The 12573-nt window shown below is 39.4% G+C and overlaps 2 protein-coding genes across 2 annotated transcripts; one reads left to right on the top strand and one right to left on the bottom strand.

Moving 5' to 3' along the window:
• Window positions 1-635: 635 nt before the first annotated feature.
• On the bottom strand, window positions 636-2679 carry LOC102714300 (50S ribosomal protein L35, chloroplastic). The gene is made up of 3 exons (XM_006657127.2): window positions 2314-2679; window positions 2099-2215; window positions 636-887 (listed from the first exon to the last, which is right to left on the bottom strand). The coding sequence occupies exons 1-3, from the start codon at window positions 2575-2577 to the stop codon at window positions 810-812; spliced, it is 459 nt and encodes a 152-aa protein (XP_006657190.2). The 5' UTR covers window positions 2578-2679; the 3' UTR covers window positions 636-809.
• A 1757-nt stretch (window positions 2680-4436) lies between these two features.
• On the top strand, window positions 4437-8470 carry LOC102714653 (homogentisate geranylgeranyltransferase, chloroplastic). The gene is made up of 14 exons (XM_006656241.3): window positions 4437-4708; window positions 4817-4873; window positions 5572-5614; window positions 5897-6080; window positions 6173-6256; window positions 6403-6477; window positions 6576-6659; window positions 6765-6854; window positions 6957-7058; window positions 7298-7393; window positions 7479-7550; window positions 7649-7744; window positions 7847-7951; window positions 8041-8470. The coding sequence occupies exons 1-14, from the start codon at window positions 4627-4629 to the stop codon at window positions 8080-8082; spliced, it is 1212 nt and encodes a 403-aa protein (XP_006656304.1). The 5' UTR covers window positions 4437-4626; the 3' UTR covers window positions 8083-8470.
• The last annotated feature ends 4103 nt before the right edge of the window (window positions 8471-12573 follow it).

Raw genomic sequence — 12573 nt, 5'->3', positions numbered from 1 at the left:
CCCTAGAGAATGCTATACTATTCTAGGGGAAAAACGCATATATGTCAAACACAAGTTGTTTATATTCTCTGTTTATTTGTTAGTCCAATAAGAGCGCTCAGATGTCCATTTTAGTGAGTCCACAATTTCACAGAGAAGAGCTCCAACAAACGGCTGATTTTTCACTTCTCAAGTCTTTTACAGTTTAATACTTCCGTTCCAAAAAAAAAAAAAAACTACTACATTTTAGCATCTTTTATTTGTCACACGGAACTTTATTTCTTTAACAATTATTATATTAGAGTTTAGTAAAATGGAGACACATGTATCTGGATTTCGAAAGGTAAAATACATTTTAATCTTTGTAGCTTTGTATTGATATGTGTAAGATGGATTAAAAATAAAGTTTTTTTGGGGGACAGAGTGAGTATCTTGTGTTATCTAGTCACTAGTATAATTGGAGCTGTTCTTTTGCGGTTTATTTCAGCTGCGCTTGCATGGTCGATCAATCGTGTCTGTACTCCTTAATACTCTTTCAAGGCCAGATTGGAGAAACACTAGCTGCTTTCAGAGTAAACCACAAAAGAACACAGTAGTTGCTTTCAATATATGCACGAATTCTCCTTGTCAAAAAAGAAAAAAAAACTTGCAAAGAATTGGAAATAACAAGTCCGTGCAAATGCAACTCATTTTTGAACATGTTGGCATGAATAGCTGTTTATGTTTGCTTGGTATGACTTGAGATATTCAGAAAAGAAATACAAAGAAGATACACAAAAATTACAAGTTGACGAAATGAAACAGAAGCAGATCGCAAAACCTAGGAGATCTCATTCTGCATTCCTGTTCACTTTGAGGTAGGGCAGTGCACCCGTCACGTTGTTGTAGTCGCTCTTGTTAACTTGGACCTGAGAGAAAGATATGAATGTTCTCTTAGAGGACATGTAAGCTGGGTTTTGCAGCACACAACAAGTTCTAGATTTCCAGTGAAGTTGCCCTTGATTTACAGTAAAAGCAACTTGGACTATACATCATTGCATACCCAACAATTTATCCAAAGAAATTACATACTCAATAAGTAACTGTTTTCCCTGACAATAAAAATATACAATAGTGTTTCTTTTCACGTGCTTAATTATCCAAAATTGGTGATATAAGCAGACCAGATTTTGTGAAGGTCCTACAAGAAAAGTTGCCTATCTCAAATTGAGTGCAAGGTAAGCTTTAAGGGTCCAAGAGGTAAGAAATGGAAAGAATGAAATTCATGGGTGAAAAGCTAAAGCTCTATAAAATAAAATGGGCACTCAGTAACAGAAAAGGTGCGGGAAAATAGTGGACTTACATTTCGATAAAATACTCAAATGCAAAATATGTATGATGCATTTGCACATTATTATTAAAATAGAAAAATGTAAGGACCCATTTGCAATTGCTGGCATGTGTGCACTTAATTATAACACTCAACCCAATATTACAACAAAATTGTGCATGTTAATTATGTTGATATATCCGTCAAATGGCAAAGACAGTCGACAATATTTTAACTTTCCAAGAAAAACCCAAAGAGCATGGCATATTTTCATTTAGCCATTTTAAATTTGCTAATGTTAGGTGGTAGTACTTGCCACAGGAGTACATAAAGAAGTGACTTCTAATGACAGCTTGTTGTAAGAACTAATAGTAGACCATGGACTCTGAAAAAAAATGGTTCAATTCACTAGTCATTTACCATGAACTGCCGAGCTGGGTGCATTTGAATTATTGAATGTATCAACTTGCATATTGCTTGGAATGTCACAAATGAAACACTCCAAATTCGGTGCATTCCAAAGCACATGGGCTAAACCACACTCACTCTCACAGTCTCCCGGTTTCACAAAAATAAAAATGCTTAGCAATTTCAAACATTCGAACAGCATGGTCAGCACCAGCCACCAGGCGTGCAAACAATCCCAGCGTGGGTGTGTGACGGCAATTGCGCACATCAAGAGTTCACAGTGCCATTCAATTCAAAATAAGCAGAAGAACACCCTAGATAGGCTAGATGACTAGCAGGCCAAAATTTTGAGCTACACTGTATTGGGACTGCGGGGTGGGGGAATGAAGAGAAGAAGCATACCATCTTGGAGAGCCTCTTCCTGCGCTTGGTGTTCTTCTTGCCGAGCAGGTGCTGCTTCCCGGCGCGCCGCCGCACGATCTTCCCCCTCCCCGTCACCCGGAACCGCTTCGCCGACGCCTTGCAACAACAGCAGGCGCAGATTCCACAGAAAATCAGCGCAACTCAACGCTACAAACAGCGCGAAACTACCACCCGACGAGACCGGGCACCATTACCTTGTGCGTCTTCATCTTGTACCCCTTCCCCGCCGCGACGACGGCGGAGGCGGACGACGGCCTGCGCCGGAGCGGGGACGCCGCCACCGCCGCCGCTGCGGGGGAGACGGCCGCGACGGCAGCCAGCGGCGCGCCGAAGAACGACTTGGCGGGGAACGCGAGGGCGGCGCCCTGGAGCTTCCTGGCGGCCGCGGCGGCGGGCCCGGCCCCCTGCGGCAGCGGAGGCGGGAGCGCGACGCGCGCCAGGGAGAGGGACATGGCCATGGCTCGCCTCACCTCACTCCCGCTTCGGCTTCGCGGTGGTGGTGGATTGGATGGATAGGCCAAGCGCGAGCCGCGAGCGCAATGGAATGGAGAGAGGATAGCGTCGCCCCGCGTGGTAGCGCGAGGTGGGCCGTGGGCCGCGCGTGCGCGGGAGAAAACGAGAAGTAAAAAAGTCTGCCTTAACTCCCTCAATTATAGGGCGAGCCCGATTCCTATCACCTAACCGTAAAACCGGTTACGAAGACTCTCTCACTAACGATACCGGATCCACTAACCTCCTTTTATGGTTAGAATGATAGTTTTATGTTACGTGCCACTATGTTCGGGTAGTCACCAAAGGATGATGGTTTTATCCTACATGATACGTACCTATGCGATGGTACGGTGAGTTGGTGACTATTCAGTCAACAAAAAAATTTAGAAATTATTGGGACCCGTCTATCAGTTAAACAAAAAAGAGTAGATCCTGCATGTTCCCTTTGTTCTCTCTTCCTTAGTCCCTCTTTCTTTCTCTAGCCGTCGATCCTATAGGTGGTGATAACTTTCTCTTTTTTATCTGTCATCCTGGCCCTTCTGCTTGACGATGCGGTGGATTTAGAAGTGAGAGAGTAAAGATGGTCATTGTTTTGCATAGGTGTTAGGGCGCACGGAGCCCAAGCTCGACCTCGAGCTCCATGACAACAAACTTAGAAAGGAAGATAAATAGGGATGTGAAGGAATAGAGGCGGTGACGATGGCAGCTTAACGAAGTGGGTGTAGAGATGAGGGAGCACAAATGGTGGTGGCTTGGTGCAGGTAGCAAGTTGCATGAAGCTCTAACCCGATGCCAACGGAGAGCAAGGTGAAGAGGGAGTTCACATAGCGACTTGGCGCGGGTGGCATAGTAGCTTCCCATCGCTGTCTTGGAGGAAGGTGAGGCCAGAGGCGACCTACATGCTCACCTCGGTCGTCACTTATATCTCATAACTAGGGCCTTTGTCGTTGTTGTCATTGATCTATAATGCACCTATGATGGTTTAACCGCCACCACTGTCCATACCAGCGAATGGATGAGGGATTTGAGGGCTCCGTTGGTGGTGAATGAGTTCCAACATCGGTGTCACCATCATGCCAATGACATTACCCAAACTCCACCAATATCAAGGAAGGGCATGAATCTTCTCCTTGCCTTTGCTATCGCTTCTTCCTACACATGTCGTCTCCGATCCTTATTGCATACTACCGCCCGTCACCCACGCCAACTTGGGTGACAGAGGGGGAGAGAGGGTAATAGTGGACGTAGAAGATGAGAGATTGAGAGGCCATCACTTACCTATGAACCATGCATCTATTTTTTTTTACTTTCTTTGATGGCTGGGCTACCACGTGAATAGTTGAGAGGGTCGTTTTACACTTATTTTAATATTGGGAAAGTCTTTCATACTGGATTTTATATATGACAGATAATAATCGGACTCCACATTTGTGGTGTCAAAATGGAATTTGTTTTTTCAAATGCTAAACCAGCGAGTTTTCCAAATCCAAAAAAGTTCACTTTTTTTTTAAAAAAAGTCCCATGCACGCGTAAAACGCTGGCTCCATCCCCTTGGCGCTTGCCGTGGCTGCAGAGTGGCAGGTTCGTCCAACGCGTGAGCTGTACTACACACACGTCTCATACAAAAATGCAATTGGAAAAAGAAAAAAAACGAAGCAGTGCACACAACTAGCCTTGCCCTCTGCCTGCGTCAACACCATTGCTGGCTAGCTCATCGAGCTAGCTGGGTTCAGTTACATGCACGCCATGCACGCACGCATGCATTAATCAGCAGCAAGCTGAGCTAAGCGTCCCCACCACCCCCCACCCTGGTCGTTCTCGTTCTCACTCCCCCACTCCACACCACACCACATTTCCGTCGATCGATCGATCCGGCCACCATCATCTTCATCCTTGGCATCAACCCTCGATCGATCCGGGTTGATTCCTAGGTTTTCTTGTTCTTCTTCCTCCTCCTCCCGCGTCGGCCGCTTGACTCGCCGTATCTTCCACCGATCGATATATATCGCAGACCGATGCAGGCCTCGCCGGCGGCGGCGGCGGCGCCGGCGTGCTCGGCTATCCGGCCGGCGCAGCAGACCGTGCGAGCCCAGACAGGCAAACTAGCTAGCTGCCTCATGACAACTACTATTTCGGTGTTTTGTTAATCTTGCGTTCTTCGTTAACTTCGGTTTGATTTGTGGATTTCGGTGTTGGGTGGTGCAGATAGGAGGGGATTGGAGTGCAGGGCTCGGTTTGGAACGAGGAAATTATCCTGGGCCGGTACACAACCATCTGTGTTTCATCTTTTTCTCTTTCTTTTCAATAAAAATCAGCATTGCAGACTTCCCTGTTTGTACCTAGATCAAAGCCAGCACGATATTTAGGACTTAAAATTTCAACTGTGTACGCATGAAAATTGCAGGATGAAACATGTAGTCAAGTTTTGCACTATGGTGAAAAAAAAAAGTACCTTTAGTTTTTGGGAAGAGGAATTTTGTGGTTTAAACTGAGTGTTAGACGTTATAGGGTTCCAATTTTTGGGGGAAGAGTTTCAGGATCTTTGTGATCTTTTTCATTGTATACCAACTTCTATATTTGGACGAAAGGAATTCATTGTGTGCCAAATGTTCTAAGTTTGAAGGATACCAGCGAACAAAGTTAGATCTCTGATTATATAGCTATTGGACAGTACTGTTCAATATGTCCTCAGTTTTTCAGCAACGGAGTTCTAGAAGAACTGGAATGTCTATATTTCTGAAATGAAGGTTGTCCTAATTAACAAGTCAGAGTTGTATCCTTTTCGGTAACTGTATTTTTTTCCTTTTCTTTTTGGAGAAAAATACCTTGTTGATGAAAATGGTTGATTATTAAGATATGTTACTGTGTAATTACCCCCTGAAACGTAAGTTGTTCGAAAATAATTTTGTCCAAATAGACTAAATGTTCTAAACGCTTGCCGCCCATTCTGCACGTTACAGGTAAATTGTCAGCGGAAAATTCTGCAGTTCACCTGTGTTCAAGGCAAGTACTCTCCTCAGTCTTGTGGTTTATTAATATGACTTTTCTACCATCCTTGAGAAGTATCTTAAGGATACCAAAATTTTAATGCAAAATTCTATTATCTTAAGGTACATTGCTGCACTTTAAGTTACTAAATTTTTACACTGAAAAATATCGTATCTTGAGATACTTTTCAAGGATGTTGAAAAAGCTATTATTAATATGTTTTCAATTTGTTTGCTTCCAAGCAACAGTGCCACAACTTTCACAAATAAAACTAAATGCAATTTTAAATGCTACTAGTCTAACAGGAAACTTAAGGAGGCAAAGAAGGCAACATTCTTCAGTCCTCCAAGTTAGATGCTATGCCATTACTGGCGATCAGCATGAATCGATCGCCATTCAGTTTGAAGAAATTTTGGAAGAAGTTTCCAAGAAACTGGGAGCTTTTTATCGGTTTTGCCGACCCCACACAATTTTTGGCACTGTGAGCTTTGGCACATATCATTCAAAATTGTATTGCTGTTTTGGATGCACACTGCCTGATTCATTGCTTATTATTCTTGGATTATTTGACAGATAATAGGAATCACTTCAGTTTCTCTCCTTCCAATGAGAAGCCTAGATGATTTTACTACGAAAGTATTATGGGGATTTCTTGAGGTATCACAAATTTTGTAATGAATGTAATGCTCAAGAGATGTTTCAAATTGTTGTTTCTGGTGAATCCTGCGCTCAATAGACGCTTAAAATTATCTTCTTAATGATCTACCGACATACAACCACCATGTATTTTTCCTTATGTGCAGGCATTATCCTCAGCTTTATGTATGAATGTCTATGTTGTTGGCCTGAATCAACTATATGACATTCAGATTGATAAGGTAGTAACTTTTTTCCTTGTTGCTGGAAAACAAATTTCTTCTATAATACGATATGTACTAATAGTATCATTGCGACTAAATCATACTTCTTTTTGGAGGTCAATAAACCCAGCCTTCCATTGGCGTCTGGAGAGTTTTCAGTGGCAACTGGAGCAGTGTTAGTACTCACGTCCTTGATCATGGTATATTAGGTTCAACGCAGAGATAAAAGAACCAATCATTCTAGTTTGAATAAAGCAGGTTTTATGTCTATACACCTTGCTCACATTGTGCTTCTTTTTTGCCAGAGCATTGCCATTGGAATCAGATCCAAATCAGCTCCTTTGCTGTGTGCTTTGCTTATCAGTTTCTTTCTTGGAAGTGCGTACTCTGTTGATGTAAGTAGTTCTTGCCGAGCTCTGTAAAGTGAAAATGGATTTCCATGATTCCATCTAACTTATCACTGCTTATATTTCCAATTCATCACACTCTTTTTTCAGGCTCCATTACTCCGGTGGAAACGGAACGCGTTTCTCGCTGCATTCTGTATACTATTTGTAAGAGCAGTCTTAGTTCAGCTAGCATTCTTTGCACATATGCAGGTAGTACACAACGCTTTTTATTAAAGCAATTTTACTATTCTTTAAAAGATATGTCGAGGTACCATATTTTATAACGTAAAACTCGTAAGTATCTAGACTATCGAGAAATACCATAATTCTACACTAAAAATTTGATACCATAAAGTATTTTCTGAAGGACTATAAAGTTCCCCTTTTATTACATATATCAAGTGCAATTTCCTGGTTTCCCCTGGTTAGATTTTTTTTGTGTGTAACAGCAACATGTTCTGAAGAGACCCTTGGCACCAACAAAGCCGGTGGTTTTCGCGACATTGTTCATGTGTTGCTTCTCTGCAGTCATTGCATTATTCAAGGTAAATGTCCAATCATGTTGACTGCCAAAATACTAGCACATTCATCTCTTCAAATATCACCAATGGTCATTTTTTGAATTTTCAGGATATTCCTGATATTGATGGTGACAGACATTTTGGCGTCCAGTCCTTGAGCGTACGTCTGGGTCCAGAAAGAGTGAGAACAGATTCAATTCAACTTCTGAAAAAACTAATGGTTGTACATGTCCTTCTAAATTTTAAAATGGTGCAAAATCCTCTGTTTATCTGGTTTAGGTGTATTGGCTCTGCATAAACATACTATTAACAGCATATGGAGCTGCCATTTTGGCAGGAGCATCATCCACAAAACTATCCCAAATGATCATCACCGTGAGTGATCTCTTAACTTTCTCTCAAAAAAGAAAAAGGGATCATTTTTTTTTCCTTTTTCTGTTTGGAAGATCATAAGTCTTTTGCTGTTTGATTGACCAGGTTTTCGGCCATGGCATGTTAGCCTTTGCACTTTGGCAGAGAGCACAGGAATGTGACGTTGAGAACAAGGCGTGGATCACATCATTTTACATGTTCATTTGGAAGGTGATTAATGATAATGTTCTGGTCATATTTTGTCAGACAATCATACTTTGGTCATATTAATAATTTCCATTGTTCATATTCTCCTGCAGCTGTTCTACGCTGAGTATTTCCTTATACCATTTGTGCAGTAAGCACTAATATATACACAAGGGCAAGAATTTTCTAACCATGCGTACAAGCAATTATATGAGACCTATTGCTGATGATGGTTTGTATCCAATGTGCTGCAATATGCAAATGTGGATAAAGGCAATTATGAGCATGCACTTTTTAGATCTTTATAACTGCTGCCCTTTGAGCAAATGTTGTTTGGAGAAACCAGATCTTGTCATTGGTATTTTGCTGGGGTGTCTCTCGTCTGGCTGTTGAGTTACATGTCCAGGGGGAAATGCCTATCGGCGTGTTTTGTTCAGAAGTTGAAATTAGCTTGTTAGCCTAGTGCAAAATGAGAAAGAGCAATTTTACAGTCCAATAAAAGGTACCTCGCGGTTCCAAGTTGTTTCTGACCGTTGGATCTAATAGCGCACATCCTACTCAGCTAGATCCAATGATAAAAAATGATTTGGTACCTCGAGTTACTTTTTGTTGGACCGAAGCAAATATCAATGAGAAATATGATTGATATGATTAGCTAAGAATTAAATATTAGAAATTTAAAAATAATTTATTTGATTTTTTTAAAAGAAAATTCTATATAGACAATTTTCACACGAAACACACCATTTAGTGGTTTGGTTACTTTATCACACGCCCTGTAACATTATGGCATCCCAGTATTCATGGGTCAAAAGATGGCATAACCACAAGCCTGAGTAAGGTGGCTTAAGAGAGATTCTATATACTTATGATTGGTGAATCATAGGTTGAGTATTCAGTGTAAACAAATTTTCAGCTTTGTTGGCTTCAACTCAGAAACAAAGTACTCCTTGGTTAGCAGAAAACATAAACATTAGAATGAATTCGTGTGAAAGGGAATGGACAAGGCCCAATTCGTGTAAAGCTACCCATGCCGTTCTAGTTGGGCCTGGCCCATACATAGGCCCTTCTACTACTATCTTGGCATGTGGGCCTACTGAACACTCCAATTGGGCCATTGCCGTGCTGGCACGTCCCTCTCAATAGAGTAGACTAGAACGGCAGTTGCTCCATCCCAAATTTTTCGACTTGGCCAACGTTGGAAGCAAAAGCAAAATCATGGAGTAAAATACAACTGCGTCAGTTATATATCCTGGCAAGTGGCAATCTGCATTAGTATTAGTACTGTCACACTCACAAGAAGTCACAGCAGTGACACAGTTCTTATCTTCCTACATCCACATGTAAATATGTCTTCACTTGGTCATTCTTCTCTTTTGCCGTAGAAATCGTCGGGTGATCGTCTGTCTTTTTCATAAAAAACGCTAACCGGCGTATTTATAAATAAAATTTTTTTATATGTATTCTTAGCGATTTAAAAGATAATAAAAAATAAATTTGGTGAAAACCCTAAAATCAATTTAAAATTTAAAATTGAAAATTTAAATTTTCGCTTATAAGCACAGATAGAAACGAATTGATACGAGTGCATAGCAGCATCACGTACGGAGGCTGGTGCATTTAGTGATCGGCATCCGATTTAAGCAGCCAGGTTTTCAAACATTAGAAGCGACAGTATCTTAGATTTGCTCGTCACTGTTCTTTGGAGCACGTACATACATACGAACAAGCACATGTGGTCATGATGAATTAATGTCTAAGCTCCCACAATTTTCAAAACATGTGTTGTACATACAATAATTTCCGAGCTTGTGCCGTTGATTGTGCATGCACTGTACATATGCATCTATCCTTGGTCATAAAAACTTGAGTTTAAATTCATGTGGTTGGATTTTCATCGTTCCCTATTTTTCATCCTTAATTTTAATTTAAACCCTTGAAGGTAGACGTATAAAACTCAATACAATATGGAAGATGGGTCAACGGATCTAGGTGTGATCCTTAGAAACAGTGAAAAGTCATATATATACATCATATTTCTAGCCTACTCATGAGAAAAACATTGTTGCGTTTGTTTAAGTAGATTTTTCCTAAATTATTATCTCTTAACTTTTACACACATACCTCCCGAAATATTAAACGGCCCGTTTTGTATAAAAGATTTCTATACAAAAGTCCATTATCTCCCTTTTGCAAAATAGATTTTTAACTTCTTAGTATTTACTTTTATTGTTATACGATTAAAGAGTTATCAAAAATAAGATATTCTTTCATTATTCATCCTTTATCGAGTAAAAGAACACATCCATTATATCATAGCAAATCTAAGCTGACTGTAATCTCGTTGGTCATGTTTAATGGAAGTTCCCTTTCCCCGCCAAAAAAAAAGCGTCATTCACCAGTTTCTTTAGAGCTTCGATTATTTTTCTGCAACTTATTAGACAGCTCAATACTTACGAGCAATATTAATTTATAGATAAACTAATTAAATGCATGTCTGTTACAAACAGATTATTGAAAATAGCAAATTTAAGTTTTGTTAAAAAATATCTTTAATAAGTCAAAACAAAATCGCATGTGTGTTATAAATTAAATACACAAAATAATCTTTCGTATGAAAAACAAAGAAAAATACCATGCTTACTACACAAGAACAAAAACAGTTAGAGAATTAATACGCATTAATACATGTTACGCTGATATAATGGTATGTGACACCATCACTAATATTTTTAAATTAGTATAGATATAGCTTTGTATGTCTATATGGGTTATCTCTTCGTTTTTTAAGGGAAAAACCAAAAGTCATATTTGCATGTAGAAAATAGTTTATGAATAAAAGTATAAAATTTTTGTTCGTAGTGATCTAAAAGCATAACTAAAAATACACTATGATAAAAAAAGACTAAAAGTTTAAATTTTAGCTTATGAATATAAGTAAAAAGTAAAAGACGGGTCTAATTTTCCGGCAAGCGGCAAGTCCTGAGCCAGTAAAAAACAGTTGCTTCGATGGGCAACGTTGCTGTCAAGAGCGCCTAGCTGTGCGTGGAGAATACCCTCCACGTACGTACGCGCGCTCTGCACTCTGCGCTCTGCGGTGCTGGACACCACACGCTGCGCTATATCACAGCAGCACGGCACGCACAGTGGGTACACATGGCTACGTACGTATTCAAAGCTAAGCGCGCGGGCAAAAACGAGGAGACGATATATATGGCTCATGTACCGCACATTTCGGCACGCACGGTATGATGCCCCACGTGAGAAAGGAACCCACTCGTCAGTCTCATATCGACCCCTCCGTTTTCAGATACACCGTCCGTTCGAAACATCTGTCACTACACATATGGTTCATATTCATGGGTGATTATTTGAACAACATGCACGTAAGCGAAAAATAATTTATAAATAAAACTGCTATATACGTATACTTAGTAATCTAAAAGTCAACGATCGAAAATAAATTTTGGTGAAAAACCATACGATCAACTCGAAATTTAAGGTTGAAAGTTTAAATTTTGGCTTATAAGTATAAGCATACATGAAAAGATTAGGGTGAGACTTAACTATTTGTCTTGTCCGCAAAACAAAATTATAAATATTATGTATCATCAAAGAGTGTCCACCTTAAATATAAACTTTAAGTTTTTGTTAGTAATTTAATAATTTTAAAAAGTATTAGTGGTTCAAGTTGAAATAGGGTTGGTTAATCGTGACTATTTAGGAATGGAGTGAGTAATTGGTAGGGGACTATTCGTTTGTATTTAAAACTGCTCAAATTTTTACTATATCGTTTTAGAGTAAAATAACATAGGCAGCAACGAGGTGTGATTTGGTAGTGATGGAAGTTGATTTTATGGTACGTAGTAAGAGCATTTACAACAACTTATCTAAATTTCATCATCTATATTGTCATTTAAATGACCATTCAAAATATACTCTCTATTTATATTCATATCAGTCCAATAGAGCATCCATATTGCATCATCCATATATATTTTATTAATATTTTACAACCATCTTATGTTATGTTATTATTGCTCTCTCGTTTTATGATCGAATATTGAGATATGGATGATACATAGAGAACATATATATTTCGAGTTTCTCATTCTAATATGGATGATGCATTTATTTTTAGATAATGGGATACATGATCTATTGGAATTTTTTTCTCATATCACCTATTTTATGATGGATAATAGGCTAGATGATCTAGATGATCCGCTATGTTTGCTCCAAAGGGGTATATAAAATGTAAAATTCATATCTATGTGGACAGATACACCAACACCTGAGCTAGTCAGCTAGATATATTCACTGTGGACCTTACATGATACATTAAATCAAGATTAGGATCCAAAATGCATGTTACATTTTCATGGACCTCGATGATACCCTGTCCAAGCTAAAGAAACGACCATATGTTTAACTATTTCAAAAATATAAATAGTTAAACGGTACTGCCTCTTACCTGTAAGTTCGAGAAAGTTTCATAAATCATACTCTGACCATCTAAATAGTAATTACCGATCAAGGTAAAACATTAGTGTGTCAGAGTAGTTACTTAAAAACGGATTAAAAATATATAGGTAGACAAAAGAAATATACTTGTAAAAAAATTACACCGTCCCATTACTATGGTG

This window comes from Oryza brachyantha, chromosome 6, assembly GCF_000231095.2.
Source record: "Oryza brachyantha chromosome 6, ObraRS2, whole genome shotgun sequence".
Classification (NCBI taxonomy): Eukaryota; Viridiplantae; Streptophyta; class Magnoliopsida; order Poales; family Poaceae; genus Oryza; species Oryza brachyantha.
Note: the sequence above shows the minus strand (reverse complement) of the source record. Positions and strands in the feature narration are given on the sequence as shown.